Source organism: Merops nubicus, unplaced genomic scaffold, assembly GCF_000691845.1.
Source record: "Merops nubicus isolate BGI_N331 unplaced genomic scaffold, ASM69184v1 scaffold8064, whole genome shotgun sequence".
Taxonomy (NCBI): domain Eukaryota; kingdom Metazoa; phylum Chordata; class Aves; order Coraciiformes; family Meropidae; genus Merops; species Merops nubicus.
Window position 1 is genome coordinate 24,805 of NW_008604833.1, and position 15,240 is coordinate 40,044.

Sequence of the window (15,240 nt, forward strand, 5' to 3'; positions counted from 1 at the left end):
CTTTCCCTGCCCTTATTGAATACTGTTTCCAGCTCGTGTATGAACAGAAGAATGAAGGACAACGCTGCACATTATGCTCTCTTCAGTTTAGAGAAAGAGAGGGTCTGAGTCAGGAGCCAGTGCTCTCTCAATTTCAACTTTTAGATGAGTTACTTGGTCTCAGGTATGTGGGATTCATACACAGCAAGACTGTGGTTTCACAAGCCATTTGAGGCAGTTCCAGTGTAGGCTGCTTTTGAAAGAAGTCTGTTCTTCTGCACCTTTCCCTCTGTCAGCACCTGTGCCAGGGGAGCTGCACCAGGAATGAGATCATATTGATCAATATAACATGATACAAAACAAACAAAAAACCAAAGAAAATAAAAAACCCAAACCAAAACAAAAAACCTAAACAAAACACAAACAAACAAAAAACAACCAACCAACCAAAAAACCTAACAACTCTGTTGCAGCTGGATCAGTTCCTTGATCCTGTTACTTCTGTAGCCTTGCAGCCTTAGCACAAGCCAGAAGAGAGCCAGTACTTGTGTGTGTGGTGGCAACTGTTATTTAGATAAGTCTGTCATTCAACAATTGCTTTAAGCCAAATTGTGGAAGCCATCTGGGTGGGATGTCTGAAGCTGTTATGAGAATTAATAAACTTTTCTTGCTGCTTTTATGAAGAGTAACTTTCAAAGTTATACACTTTGGTGTATGGAATTGACTTGTGATTTTTGCTGTCTGGCTGCAAGATTGTATATAAAAATGTCTCTTGGGTATGTAAGTAAAAATTTTATGAATAAGGAGAGAAACATTTATGTATGTCATGTATATTTTCAATACAGGTTTACAACTCAGTCCAGCTTCCATTAAAAGCAAGGGCAAACACTTACTGGTTCAAAGTTGCTGTCTAAAATCCTTTAATATTCTAGGTATTGCTTTTACAAATTGTCTGCATAATAACCACCTTATGACTTATGACAGTCTCAGTAGCATTACTTCTTTCTTTGACATTTTATCAGTAAACTACAGGTTTTACAGCGTATATAAGTTTGCTTTTTACACTGGCATTTCAATATGGTTTCTTAAGTATTTGAAAATTAAAGTTTTTGCTATTTGGATATTAAAATCGGGGCAACTATTTTGGGTTTCCCACCATATCCTTGGGTAGAAAGGTACAGGTGGATGCATGTTTCTGTTGTGTAGTAACTTGGTTTTCTTTGATAACTTGTTTGCATGACAAAACCAGATATTTTAACAGGTGAGTTTAATATTCTAATCTTCTGACTTTTTTTTTCTTTAGGTTGCAGCAATCTATAAAGATTCAAGTATTGGAAATCTTATAAATATAGTTATTGTAAAATTAATTGTAATTCACAATGAACAGGTAGGAAAAATAAATATTAAAAATTTCTTTCTAATAGAAGAAACAAAAACCATGAATTTACATTGTAATTTCAAAGCTTAACTTTTTTTTAGTTTTAGATACAAAATATTTTCTTTAACTATTAGATTTTATTTTAAAATAGGAGACTAAATGCCAAATATGAGATTAGTTGCAGAACCTTGCTTTAAGACTGTAAGAGTATACACTTTTCAAATACCTGTTTTTTGTATTTATCATTTATCTTGTCACTGTATTTAAAAAAAAAAAAAAAAACAAAACACAAAAAACCCACAAACAACAAAAAACACACAGTGCATGGTCACATACATTGATTAAAGTAGTGAGTTCTCATGACCAATGACTAGTAGCTAAATTAACATCTGATCTTACAAACACGTGTGTGTGAGCTAACTCTTACATGGAGTCCTGCTGACTTCCTTTTCACGCACAGTCATTGTTTTGCAGGTTAGGGGCACAAAAGACAAAGTGCAAGCGCATTAATGTTAAAATCCTTACATGCTTTTTTTGGCCATTTCTTGCCTAGGAAGGACCAGCTATCACTTTTAATGCCGCTACCACTCTTCGTAATTTTTGCTTATGGCAGCAAGCACAGAACACTTTGGATGATGCTCACCCTTCTCATCATGATACTGCTGTTCTTATTACTAGGTACAGTACCTGAAATAGCCATAATTACTCAGCTTGGTGAGACCAATGCCTCAGGTTTTTCACATCACTTTTTTTAACCCTTCCACTGATACTGCAAGATAGTCTTTATTCACCTCAACTGCCTATCTTGCAGTTCCAAGACCACTGATTATCACTATGTGAGCAATTATTCTGGCAGTGCTATGTTGGTAGCTAACCATCTGAGCTGTTAAAAATGTTGGAACTTGTGTAGACCTGAAATTGCGACAAGGAATTGAAGTCTTTAGCCATTGTACATATACGTGATAGGGTGAGAGTGTGGTACATTGTGGAACCAGCTGAAGGGATGCAGTGGTGGTCAACTCATGATAGCCCAGACGTAATTAGAAGTGCCAAAAGCTTACAAATGGAAAATATTTCACTGTTAGTATATATTCTTCCTGTACACTGTCTCAGTGAAGGTTCTGATGCACAGTCACTGAAATACATTCTCTCTTTTGCTGTTCTTATTCATTATTCTTTCCCTCCGGTGTTCAAGTTGGACACACTCCAGCACCTCAAACTGTTTGATATTTGTCCTGAATTTGATCTTGTCATTTTAGCAGATGGTCCTCTGCATAAGGAAGTTTCAAATGTATTGCAGTCTGCATGTTTTTCAGTAGCTTTTCATGCCTGATCTACTTTCTGCATTGTAGAGGAATAACATAGAAAGCTATGAGCATGGTCTGGTGAATTTAAATTACTTCTTACAGTCGATTCAAACAATTTGTACTCTAGTGAAAGATTAAAAATTGAGAATCAGCTTTGCAATTGCTGTAATTCATAAATGTTCATTTATTTGCTGTAATAATTTTAAATAAATCTTTTCCTTCAAGGGAAGATATCTGCAGAGCTAGAGAGAAGTGTGATACACTTGGTAAGTCAATCTTTTTTAATCAGTATAATTTTATAACAGAAAATACATGAGAATTTCACTGTAGGGAGAAAAATAAATTAGGAGTAAATCATCAAATAGATGCAAAATTTAAGTTGCATGGACAAAAAAAAAAGCCAACTTCTCAATGCTGTTCTGCCCTGCCACATACTTTGGTGCAAGGTGGCTGGTTATTTTGTGTAAATTTGCTGCATAGTTGAGGCATGACTTTCAACTTGGGTGCCGTAGTATTCATTTATAGAGTCACTCCTTCTACATAAAAGCTCATTCTGTTAAGCTGTTGTATAAGGATTCACTTTTGCAGGTTTAGCAGAGCTAGGGACAATGTGTGACCCACTGCGCAGCTGTTCTATAAGTGAAGAAAATGGGCTGAGTGCCGCTTTTACCATAGCGCATGAGCTTGGACACGTGTAAGTACCTATTTCCCAGCAGGTAAATTTGTTTTCATTTCCTCTTGAATACGACCAATTTCCAGTGATAGGCTCTATAACTTTAAAAGGACATAGTCTGTTACATCCTTTTAGAAGATAGGTTATTTTTGCACCTTGCAGTGAGTGATCTCTGCCCACCACCTTGAGGTGGAGAAATTGTGACTATTATAACCTGGTTGGTAGCCTGGATGAAGGGAAATACTGGCCATACAGCTGTGTTCTGTCCTTTTGTCATATGAACTGCTTGGGACACTGGGACAGGATTCTTAGGTGTGCAACATACTTCTGTTAACTCCGGTTGCATTCTATCCCTAATAGGCATTTACCTTTAAGAAAAGACAATTGTTAATATAACGCAGAAATATTCTTCCTTGTGTTTGATCCTTTCAGAGTACAATAGAGTAACACAAAGAGAGATACTTTACACAGAAAAATAAGAGGAGATGACAGCATTTTATTTTATGAAGCATACCTCATCAGTGATGGCAGAAAGGTGCTATACTCTAGCTCCATGAGGCATGCCACAGTGTAGGTAACGACAACGTTACAGAGCTCAGTAGCTAGCTTGTTGATTTTCATGTGCCTGGAAGCTCATTTAGATACTTGCCATTTGTCATGATCCTTAAACTGAGATATAAAATAAGACAATGTGTTAGTTGCATAAATATGTTGTTGATGTGCTATGAATTTTGCTTTTGTAACTGAATAGTGAGACTTAGGATGTGAATATTGGGGTAATATGTTACAGACAATCTAGTGGTAGCCTATAGATTCAGTTGAGGAGATGGGTTGTTCATTTAAAGTGACATACTCCCAAAACACTGGATTTTTTTCTGGTGAGCTAAAGATCTGTGTAATTGTAAAGTTCTTCATGTGCCCAGCATTATATAGTTAGGAGCGTTTTGGATAAGGAGACAATTTTGTAAGGCATTTTTAAGATACCTATTACCATAACGTCAAATAGTCATACTAAGTGAGTCCTGATAAGTTTTAAGGCATTTTCAAATTCAAAACTCAAAGCATTTGCTGCTACAACAAAGAGAGTTTCAATTAAATATTGCTGAATTTGTTTTGGAGTTTGTCTGTTTTACTTTTTAGATTTAATGTGCCTCATGATGACAGTTTTAAATGTAAAGAAGCTGGAATTAAACATCAATACCATGTGATGGCTCCAACTTTAAATTACCATACAAGTCCATGGACCTGGTCAAAATGCAGTCAAAAATACATCACTGAATTTCTTGAGTAAGTATCAATATAATATAAGTTTGTTTGTTTTGTTGTGTGTTGGGTTTTTTTTTTTTTTTTTTTTTTGTTTAACCTGATTTCATGTCTTTCAGAGAAGTATTTTAAACACTTCAATACCGTTTCTGTGTTGTTTGTAGATTTAACCACTGACTTGTAGGGCCTCAGTCCTCCAGAAAAATATATTTATTTAACTCTTTGGATGATTCGTGATTTCGTTAAAGTTGCATTCAACATATAAAGCTAAGAAGTTTTTTATTTTTTTTTAATGCAAGTGTTGTGTCACCAGGCTCCTAATGAATTAAGAACAATTTATTCACCTTTTTTCCTGTTTTTACAGTACGGGCTATGGTGAATGCCTCCTAGACAAACCTAGTGGAAGAATATATGATCTTTCTTCTCAGCTGCCTGGGTCAATGTATGATGTCAACAAGCAGTGTGAACTTATGTTTGGTCTTGGCTCACAAGTGTGCCCGTATCTGGTGAGTGAACAACACACAAAATCATGTTTAATCTATACTAAAAAAGTTTCTGGAAGGTAGGTTTAGAAATGAAATTTCAGGACTTCTAGGTTTGGAAGAATTTTATCCTGAAATATGTCAAAGTTCAGGTTCTATTCTGCTGAAGGAGAAAGAGTTCAGTGGAGAGCATTGCGGCTCATTATGCTAGAAATATGAGAGTAAAATGTAGGATGCATTAATTTTGATTTGCATGTCTGTGAATGTGATTATAATTTTTTTGAAAGATCTAAAGCTGCATTGATTAAGGCTTTCTGCAACTACTGAAAGGGAGTTACTTCAACACTTTCTACAAATGTTTTCACATTATAGCTCCTACATTACATTAACAGATCTTTCTTACCTACTTTTTTTTAGTGTTTTTAAAAGATAGATAGGTTGAAATTCAATACCTTAAGTCAAATATTTGTTCTAAATGTTTAGTCCAAAATGTAGATGCCCTCTACTTTGTCAAAAAGTCAAAAAATGTTTTCATGCCTCTTAGAGTGTACATTTTGTATACTTAGACAAAAATTTCTTTAAAAAGCAAAATTTGGATCTGGTAAGAAAACTTGAGTAGGTTAATATTGAAACTTAAGTTGTGTTTTGAAAACTTCCTGTGTTCGATGCAATATAAAATGAATACAGCATTATGACTTCAGTACTGTCAAGATGTCCTGTAGATTTAGATTTTGGACCAACTTGTCAAATACCTGTACTAGTATTGCTTAGCTTATTTGAGCTGTTTAAAGGAGAGAATTAAAGATCAGATTTAGACTGACATAAGCGGAGCTTTTCGTGAGGCGAAATATTTAGGAGGAGTTGGACTTGATGGGAATATTATAGAAAAGTAAAGGGGGATTCAAAGACCTGAAGGTGGTGTTATTGAAGACTACTTTGTAAATATTGTAATCCATAAAGGTTGTTTGTCCATTAAGAGTCTTTCAACAATTTGAAAAGGAGTATTTCTTCTTAATTTTCTAGTCAGTGTATTTTTAAGAAGAATTCCAGTTAGTCTTTTTCTGGTCATCATAAGTAAACTGTGCTGCATGGTACGATCTGTAGCCCTTTACATACTTTTAAATTAAATTTTCTGCTGAATTAGAAAATGAAGTTATCTGTTGCTTCTAATGCGATCAGTTTCAAATATTCCATTCCTGCATGGCCTTCAGCAATACCCCATTTTTTGTGGGGTTTTATCCATGAAAAATGGTAGCACTAATAGCAAACACTAGGTCTGCATAGTAGGAGAAAATGATACAAATATCCCAACTGATGTCTAAAATGCTGTTACAGGCACAACAGAAGTAATCTTGTTTTATTTTTAGAAACAATGCAAACGCTTATGGTGCACAAGCACAGAAGGTGTTCACAAGGGTTGCCGTACTCAGCACATGCCTTTGGCTGATGGAACAGCTTGTGGTGTGGGAATGGTAAGCCTTCATCCATTTCTAGGTATAAAGAGAATAAACTAGAGTTTTAATTTTGGATTTGTGTGTTGTTTGGGAAGTGAACAGAAGTTAGGTTCTTGAGTTCTTTGCTGATCCAGTCTTTGGCTTCTCCCTCCAGTAGTTCAAGAGAAAGTGGGAACTGTCGGAGAGAGTCTAACGGAAGACTACAAAGATGATTAAGGGGGCTGGAACATCTGTGTTACCAGGAAAAACTGAGCAACCTGTGTCTGTTTAGTCTGGAGAAGAGAAGGCTGAGAAGGGATTTGGTCAATTTTTATCAATATTTGAAGGTTGTGTGTCAAGAGGATGTGGCCAGTCTCTTTTCAGTGGTGCCCAGCGATAGGACAAGGAGTAATGGTCACAAGCTGGAACACAGGGAATTCTACTTAAACATCAGGAAAAACTTTACTGTTAGGGTGACAGAACACTGGAGCAGGCTGCCCAGAGAGGCTGTGTAGTCTCCTTCTCTGGAGGCTTTCTAAACCCACCTGGACATGTTCCTATGCAACCTGCCTTAGGTGTGAACCTGCATCGGCAGAGGAGTTGGACTAGAAGATCTCTGGAGGTCCCTTCCAACCCCTACCATTCTGTGATTCTCAGCATCTCAGTTCACCACCGGCACATAGAATTATTTTCTTACCTGCCAGGATTGTGAGAATAATGATTTCAGAGTTTTTTTACATACTCAGATATGACAGTAATTATCTTAAGTATGTCTGGTTTTTGTTGAGCTGCTTTTAATAGTAGTGTGTTTTGGCAGCTTCAAGGACTGTGGATGCAATATTACCTTTTTAGATTGGTTTATAGGTTCAAAGATGATTAAAGTAATATCTAGTGTAATTTTTTTGTATAATAGGCTGCCACATTTCACTTAGTTATTACTAAATTTCCCCCAATAAATGTTAACCTTTACAGATCTTTTTTTTTCTTTTCCTGTGTTTGGTAAGACAGCGGTAGTGAGGAATTTCAAACTACTGTCCTAATGGATAACAATTTAGTGGGTAAACTGTTGCAAATGGTTTCTTGCTCTCTTGCAAGATTAGGAAAAGTTATTTCAAAGTTGCAGTAGAAGCTTTGCTTGATTAAACCCTATGCATGCAGCTGGTCTTAAAATGTTTAACCCGTTTTTCAGTCACTGATCAGAAAGCAAGTTCATCTTTTATATAAACTTTGTGTGTAAGCCTTAGTTCAATTGACTTGACTCTAATTTGCCAACATCAGAGGGCTTCTTTTATATAAGAATACAAAACCCTATTTTATGTAATTAGTGCAGTGAAACTAGTTTTCTCTAGGAAGTGACGAGCTAATTACAGTCATTACTTCTGAAAGATGTAAGGAAGAACAGCAATTAATCTGACAAATTGTCATCTGTTCCTGTCTAAGGGACAGCTCCTTTCAAGCTCAGTCAGCAAGTTTCTGCTGATGTTAATGGGAATAAGATATGGCAACTGGTAATTGTAATTAATATTTGCTTTCAAGCTAAGTAATTTTACACTTGGCGTTTGCAGCAATATGGCTGTAATGGATACAGAAAAGATCTATTTAAGGCATTTGTGATTTTAGTATCAACTTTTCAGGCTTAGATTTGACATGGAAGTTTACTTTCACAATAGTCTTTAATTTTTCTTCAGGTTGCATGTTTTATCAGTGGATTGCTCTATGAATTGCTCTGACAGTCCTTGTATCTTTTCTTCCCCCCAAATACAAGAAGATACAAATCTTAACAATATCAAAGACACTCAAGTGAACGAGCAAACAGTGCCTTTTTCTGAGGGCCTGTGATCCTAATGGAATATCTTCTTGCCATATGCAATATATCAGCATGCATGCATTTTGAAACAGAATTGGTTTGTGTTTCTTATGGTGCAAACACCTGTAGAGCTTGTTATGTGTATGTATATATAAAATTAGTGGCAGGTACAGGTAGCATCTTCTTAAAATATTAGAGGGAAAATGCAGCCTAATGTTCTACTGTCTTAGAGAGAATAAAGAAAACCTTTTCTTAGGAATTTGAACACTTCCTTTATTAAATGCGTAGAGTTAATGTTATTAATTATCTAGAATTAATATTACTAAACAAAAAAGCTTCCACTTTTTCTTCAGTTTTCTCTCTAGTAGATTTTTTTAGCCTATCAAACTCTATTTTTTTCCATCTTAGAGTTACCTGTGAAAATGAATTGTATTTGCTTTTTGGGTTTCTGCTAACATATCTGAAAATTTCTCTTCACCTTCTCTTTTTGTACATTCGGAGTGCTTAGGTCTGACACTAGCCTGTAAGTAGCAATTCTGCTGCATCTGGGAACAGTTTTTACACACTCTGTCTCATCCCTTCAGGTGCTTTTTGCTTGCCTGCTTGGGTTCAAAAAGATCTGTAGGAAGGCTAAGCTTCTACCAGCTCTTCTAATCACACAGACCTTCCCTGGAGCTGAGGATGCAGCCTTTAAGTTCTTTTGCCTGATGGGTCCTTCAGAGACAAAATAATAGTAAATAAGTCAGGCATGCTGTATGTAAACATTTACTATTTTTGCGGTGAAGAATTTTTATGTGCCATAGGACTACATCAGTCATTCCTTGAAAGTGTTTCTGGTGTTCTATTGTGGGAGAGATATTATTAAATACAAAGGTAAACATTCTTGAATTGTCTTCCTAAATACACTTATATAACATAGGCACAATATAAAGTTTTTCTTAAAATGCTATTTTTGTGTAATGTGACCTGAAGAATGAAGTCTTCAAAGTGAAGAACTGTGCCATGCGATTAGTCGGAGGTCGCCTGCTCACTGTACAGTTGTAATTTTTGTTGTGATAGTATAAACCATGTGTACAAATCAGAACATAATAAATCACAGTAAGAACAGTATGTATATGCTGCATTAAGGACCAAGTTACCAGAGGAGGCCTCTAGGTATTACAAGACATATGAGAGAGTTCTTTTCTGGAAGGATGGAAACTAGAATGCTTTAATTGGCTCAGTTTCCTTCTCTTAACCATCATAATTCTTGTGGCAATCATGTTCCAAGAGCAGCTAATTTGATGGATGTTTAGGAAATGTGAACAGCTTCGAGCAGATCTTTGTCCCACTTCCTCTTTTTGCATACTAGAAAAAATTTCTTTGCACTTTGAAATTTCTGCAGATCAGTAAGCTCTTGGTATTATCTTTTTGGATTATGTTTTCAATCACTTTCTTTTCTTTAACTATCTGTTTCTTTTATTTTTTGGGAGACTCTTCAAGGTTTTCTGTAGTTAGGAATTTACTTGCGTTTCTGCTCTGGAATAGTACAAAAGATTTCTCCTCATCTTGAGCATAGGAAGTTTTGGGTTTTTTTCCTTTATTTCTGACATTCCAAAGAAGTGAGTTTGGAGAGTGATTCACATTTTGGCCTGTTGAATATCTTTGTTCAGGTTTTAAAAACAAGAAAACCAAAATGTAAAATAATTTTAATAGTTAGAATCTCTAGATTTACTGGATTTGTTCATAATACTAAATCTACAGGGTAGTGTTTTCTCAGTGTGTTTGATGTCAATCACAGAAAATCCCATTTTATAGAGGACCTAATTAAAAGGAGAAGTAAACTAGAAGTATTACGGAAAAAGAAATATCTATACTTCATGTGTAACTGAATTTGTTACTAGCCAACTGATATACAAACTTTCTATACACATATCCATCTCCAGCTTATATCTGGTTCAGAATCATGTCTTCTGCATAATCAAGTCATGCAGTTTTTAGCAGCGTCATTTACATGATAATCCAGTAACAGGAACTCATTTCTTGGAGTTGGTGATGCACATCTGAGCCAAGAAAAACACCTCCAAAGAAGAATAGTTGGTGAAACTATCTATCCTTCTAGGGGTGGCATTCTCAGAACAAGCTTTTTTGCAATGAAAATTAAAGCAAAAATACTCATGTGTTTTTATTAATAATTATTTTTTGAGGCACTGAAAAGAATTATGCTCTGATCCTTCCTGGATGTCCTGGACAGTAGATAAATATACCCATATTCCATTGATTCCTTGGTCATTGGAATGGAGTGGTAGGAGTTAGCAAGTAGCTCTGTGATTCTGACTCAGACTTTTCCATGTCCTTGTGCTGTTCCCGGTGTTCTACACAATGGCAGTTTGCTACTTAGACACTGGGGAAAAAAAAATGTCAGAGAAGTCTAGAAAAAGCTGTTCAACACCAAGAAGGAATCCACGTGATACAAATAGCAGTCTGACTGGAAAGCATGTGCCTTTGTGTGTTTGGGAGGAGTGTTCTTTACCTCTTTTCACTGTAGATAGATACTGTATATTGAGCTAGTGTCTCTAAGAATATCTGGAATAGCTACGAAATTAATTAAATTTTCATCCTAGTCCCTTTATAACCATATAGAAGGATACTGGGACAATTGAGAATGGGGATGCAGACCAACAAAGAATTGCTGTGATCAGTAAAAGAAGGACCAGTTTCTGATTCTCGAGTATATTTGCTGTTCTTCAGTTATAGGTTACTACCCGTGTATTGATTTCTTTTAAAAATCATTGCATTGCTTGACTGCCTCGTGAATGTGATACATGAAGATGGCATATATGTGAAGTAAGTGTAAAAAATTTGGATGAATTTTAACAGAGTTGGTTGATAGGAGGATGTGTTAAGCATCTGGGAAGCAGCAGATCTTTTGAACTCTAAAACCAGACTAAAGTATATTTAAGGGCTCAAACCAAGATTTTTTTTTTACTATAAACTGGGATTTTTGTGAAATGCTTTTCTGATGAGTTGTGATTTCAGAAAAATTAAGTTTCCTGTGGGAATATTGCAAGGGAGAAAAAAGAATATAGATTTTTCTTTTTTCAAGGAAAAAAAAAAAAGAAAAAGTTGGAAAAAATTACTAAATTTTGTGGGTTTTGTAGATAACGTCACCTGAGTAATAAATGTAGGCTTGTCTGAGAATCCTTGCTCCAGAGGGACAGAGGAAATGCCATAATTACACTTTAGTTAAGCATTTCTCCAAGCTCCTTTTCTTCTGTCTTGTATACTCCTTTTACTAACAGCTCTACTTTGGCTGTCATTATATGCTCTAGGCCCCACTTCTCATTTTGGCTCTTTGAGCAATGTGGTCTCTTGACTGTGTGTATTATAGGAAGAAATTGTGTGCAGGTATAGATGTAATCATGTGCAGCAAAATGTTTCCTTACATCAGCTTGCACCAGCCAAGGCAGAGAGAGGTCTGCAGCAGTACATTCATTCATAGCAGTGAATGGGAACACCCCATAAACTTAAATAGAGCCAGAGACAACAGCTTGTGACTCCTTGTGGACTTTGGCATTCATCTGAGTGGGTGTTCTTATCTTCACACCCTGCTCGTGGGGTTACATGGTGAATCTATGTAACTTGCAAGATTCATATTCCTTTCTCAGCTCCATGTGATTGGAATCTGCTTTGAAGCAGTTGATGCTCAGACCTCAGCCATAGGCCAGGTGCTTTATAGTGAACTGATCTTGTGTTGCAGTCATTCTCAGGGCTCTGGCTGGCTATCAGGAGCAAAAAATTGTATTTTATAAGGCAAAAGAAATCAGAACAATAAAATTGGATATTTGGAAGGCAAAATGCAGACCATCGTGTCCATTTCTGCAGTGCTTTGTCCTTTTCCATTTTCTCCTCCTACTTGTCTTCGGTGTTCAGTCATCTTTCATTTTAGAAGTACCAGCACTTTGCAGTAGCATGCATGGAAACGTGTTGGTGTCTGGAAATAGATGAATAGTTTTTTTTGAGCCTCCGTTTCTGTAAGGCTAAAAGAGGCTCCAACGCATGAAACTATGACCTCATAGACAGAGCATCAGTGTTTCAATCTTTGCCCCAAGATCTTCAAGACCCATGTGTATCTCTGGGAGTAGTCTGGAAAATGTAGGCACTAAGAGTGAACTTGGAGTCCATCTCCAGCTGTGAGTCATACCAGGCTGTATGAAGTACTTGATTTCAGAAGAGTTCTACTTCTGTTCTGTGTGCATCTGTCATTCTTCTTGATTCAGTCAAAATTGAGCATAGCCTGCCAATTAATGCTTTAATAATTTCTCCCAAAATTGCTTTCCTGGAAATCTCTCAAGTTCAAAAAACTATGAGGTAAGTTGGAAGTACCTGAAATCAGTTTATCAAACCATAGCTTAATCCATAGCTAAGAGTCAAACTGCTTATTATAAACTGGTCGTTGATGAATACAAACCTGGGTACTTGTAGGTTCATTGATACCAAATTTGAGTAACTCTCCCTCTCATCTCTGAAGATATAATAATTACAAGCAGATTTGGGTCAAAATTCCTGCCTTTTTGAAAGAAAACAAACTTGTTGACCTTGGTTAGAGCAGAACTGCCACTTATGGCAATCAATATGTTTGGAATTACAAGTGATACCCACTCTACATGATGCATACATTACATTTGCCATAAGAAATGTAGGAAAAAAGTTGATAGTTAGTGGTTATACTTAAGTTTATGAAAGTTCTATATATCACAGTATTCTCACTGAATTAATGATTCAGTCAGGCACAGAGAAACATCTGGAATGCGTCTGGTGCTGGAGTTTTCTACTGTGACTTCATCATGTTGCTTCTGTAGGAATGCAGCAGAATAATAGCTAAGACAAGTTTTTGGAATAAGCTATTAAAATCCCATATGTGAGCATGTGCTTTGCATTTTTATGGATCAAAATAATGATGTTGTGGGTGTAAAATTTCATCTTACAACTCTGTCATTTCCTGAAGTCTCCCTTCAAGTTATTGTAAATGTTTTGGTGGATGGAAGAACCACTAAACTCTAGGTCACTGTCCCATGCTTGGATGCAGCATTCATTTTATGGTGGGAAATTTAAAATCTTCAGCCTATAGCAGTAAAATATTATTTCTTAAGATGCTCATGACAGTTCTTAGAGAGGCAAGCTCTTAATGTTTCTTCATACTTACCTTATTGCTGCAGATTGTAAAACTCTTATCTTTTGTTACTAGTTACTAGATGCCAAGAACTAGGATTGGGTACAAAGGTAGCCTAAGGGCATCTTGAAAACAAAAGCTAACAGCACTGCAGTGAGAAATCATATGAAGATATTCAGTGAAATAAGTGTCTTTTTGGTGTTAAGTTAAAGCATTAGTCTTAGCATCAAGTGATGATTTGTTCAGTTTGCTGGATCATATAAATAGTTGTATGAGAATATAAATCTAGCTTTTGTTCAGTGTTTTCTTTGGGCTTGAAAATCAGCTTGAATGGTCATATTCTTAGAGGAAGGCATTCAGGGCTTAAATGATATGGCCCATCTGCAAGAGTTGATGTGGATCAGGAATGCAGGCAGAACTCAGAAAGGAGAATCTTATTCTGTGACAAATTCCTATTCTGAGAGCAAAATGATTGTTACCATATGAGCATAATTATCAATATAGTAAAAGCATATATTAATGAGGAGAAAATTGCTTCTAGGAATTACTTAATGTAGTGATAAAACCACTGAATAACATTTGAGTTTTGTATCATTCAGGTATATACAGAAAGATTGCACACATAAATTCTCTGTGTTAAGCAAAATTTATGTTAATTGATAGTATCTTAAATAAATTTGTTATGTAATAACTCTTGAGAAACTCCATGAAACATTTAAATTAGTTTTTTTCCACCCAAAAAAAAGGGTGGAATCCTTAAATTATTTTATCTTCTGTGTATCAGAATTTCTTAAATTGTTTTATGTGCCAGAAAATTTAGTTACCAAAACCCTTCTAGACTTTAAGGTAATTCAAAGCTGTTTTGTGTTACAGAGAGCAGAGAGGCAAATCCTAGTCTTCAGAGTTAGTAAGCAGCTGAGTTTATATAATCTGTTCTGATGATTCTAGGGACTGATTCATGTACATGGTGCAGGGGAAGATGGAATAAACCACACCCTGTCAATACAACTAGGAGAATCCCTCCTAACCATAAGCCTAATGATCAGTCTAATCCTGAGTTTGCAAACAGTCATCTAAAATAAAGAATTCTTTCTGTTATGTATGAGCACTGACCCCATGTAGTCCATTCTGCCCAGTGTCTTGTCTCCACATGTGGGCAGTCTTTGATGCTTCAGAGGGTGTTTGGAGTCCAGGACAAAGATGAGGACACATTATCCACATAGAAGTCAGCAGGAGACATAGTGCTGATGTTACGGTATCTTGTAAATATTCTGGTTTAGTATATAAACTAATCCAATATGTTGTGATGAAATATACCACTTGGAATTTTCTAAAGCATACAAGTAAAACCAGAATTCCAACTGCCATAAGTCATCAATAGGATTAGTTTTGGTAATTCCTGAAGGTTCTCTGGAAGAAGTCACACATGTACCAATCATAAGATTCTCATTTATACTTTTTTTTTTATGTACTTTTTGAGTAACCACTGAACTGGATAAATATTTGCAGAGTCAGGGACTTAGTAAATAACTTTGAAGCAAGAGATTGATCACTTGATTATTCTGAAAAAAATAGCTGGTCATGACAACTTTCTATAAATAACAACAGTTTCCAGGTATGGGATGGTGAAGTCTCATAACCAGCATAGCCACAACACAATAGTCTTGCAATCTTTGGCTTCCTAGTAATAAAAATTCTAGTAGATTAAGTGAAAATTGCACTTTTATCTGAATTTTTAGTTGTAAATAGGTAGCTCCTCAGCAGGA

At 35.9% G+C, this 15,240-nt stretch overlaps 1 protein-coding gene across 1 annotated transcript in view; it reads left to right on the forward strand.

Moving 5' to 3' along the window:
* The window catches only part of ADAMTS20 (ADAM metallopeptidase with thrombospondin type 1 motif, 20), a gene marked incomplete at its 5' end in the record, with an annotated part of 89,235 nt that overhangs the window by 24,693 nt on the left and 49,302 nt on the right, over window positions 1-15,240 (forward strand). Inside the window, 7 exon segments of the mRNA XM_008939144.1 lie at window positions 1,283-1,366; window positions 1,911-2,035; window positions 2,890-2,930; window positions 3,253-3,358; window positions 4,478-4,624; window positions 4,965-5,106; window positions 6,450-6,554. Of these exon segments, the coding sequence (XP_008937392.1) occupies window positions 1,283-1,366; window positions 1,911-2,035; window positions 2,890-2,930; window positions 3,253-3,358; window positions 4,478-4,624; window positions 4,965-5,106; window positions 6,450-6,554 (750 nt within the window).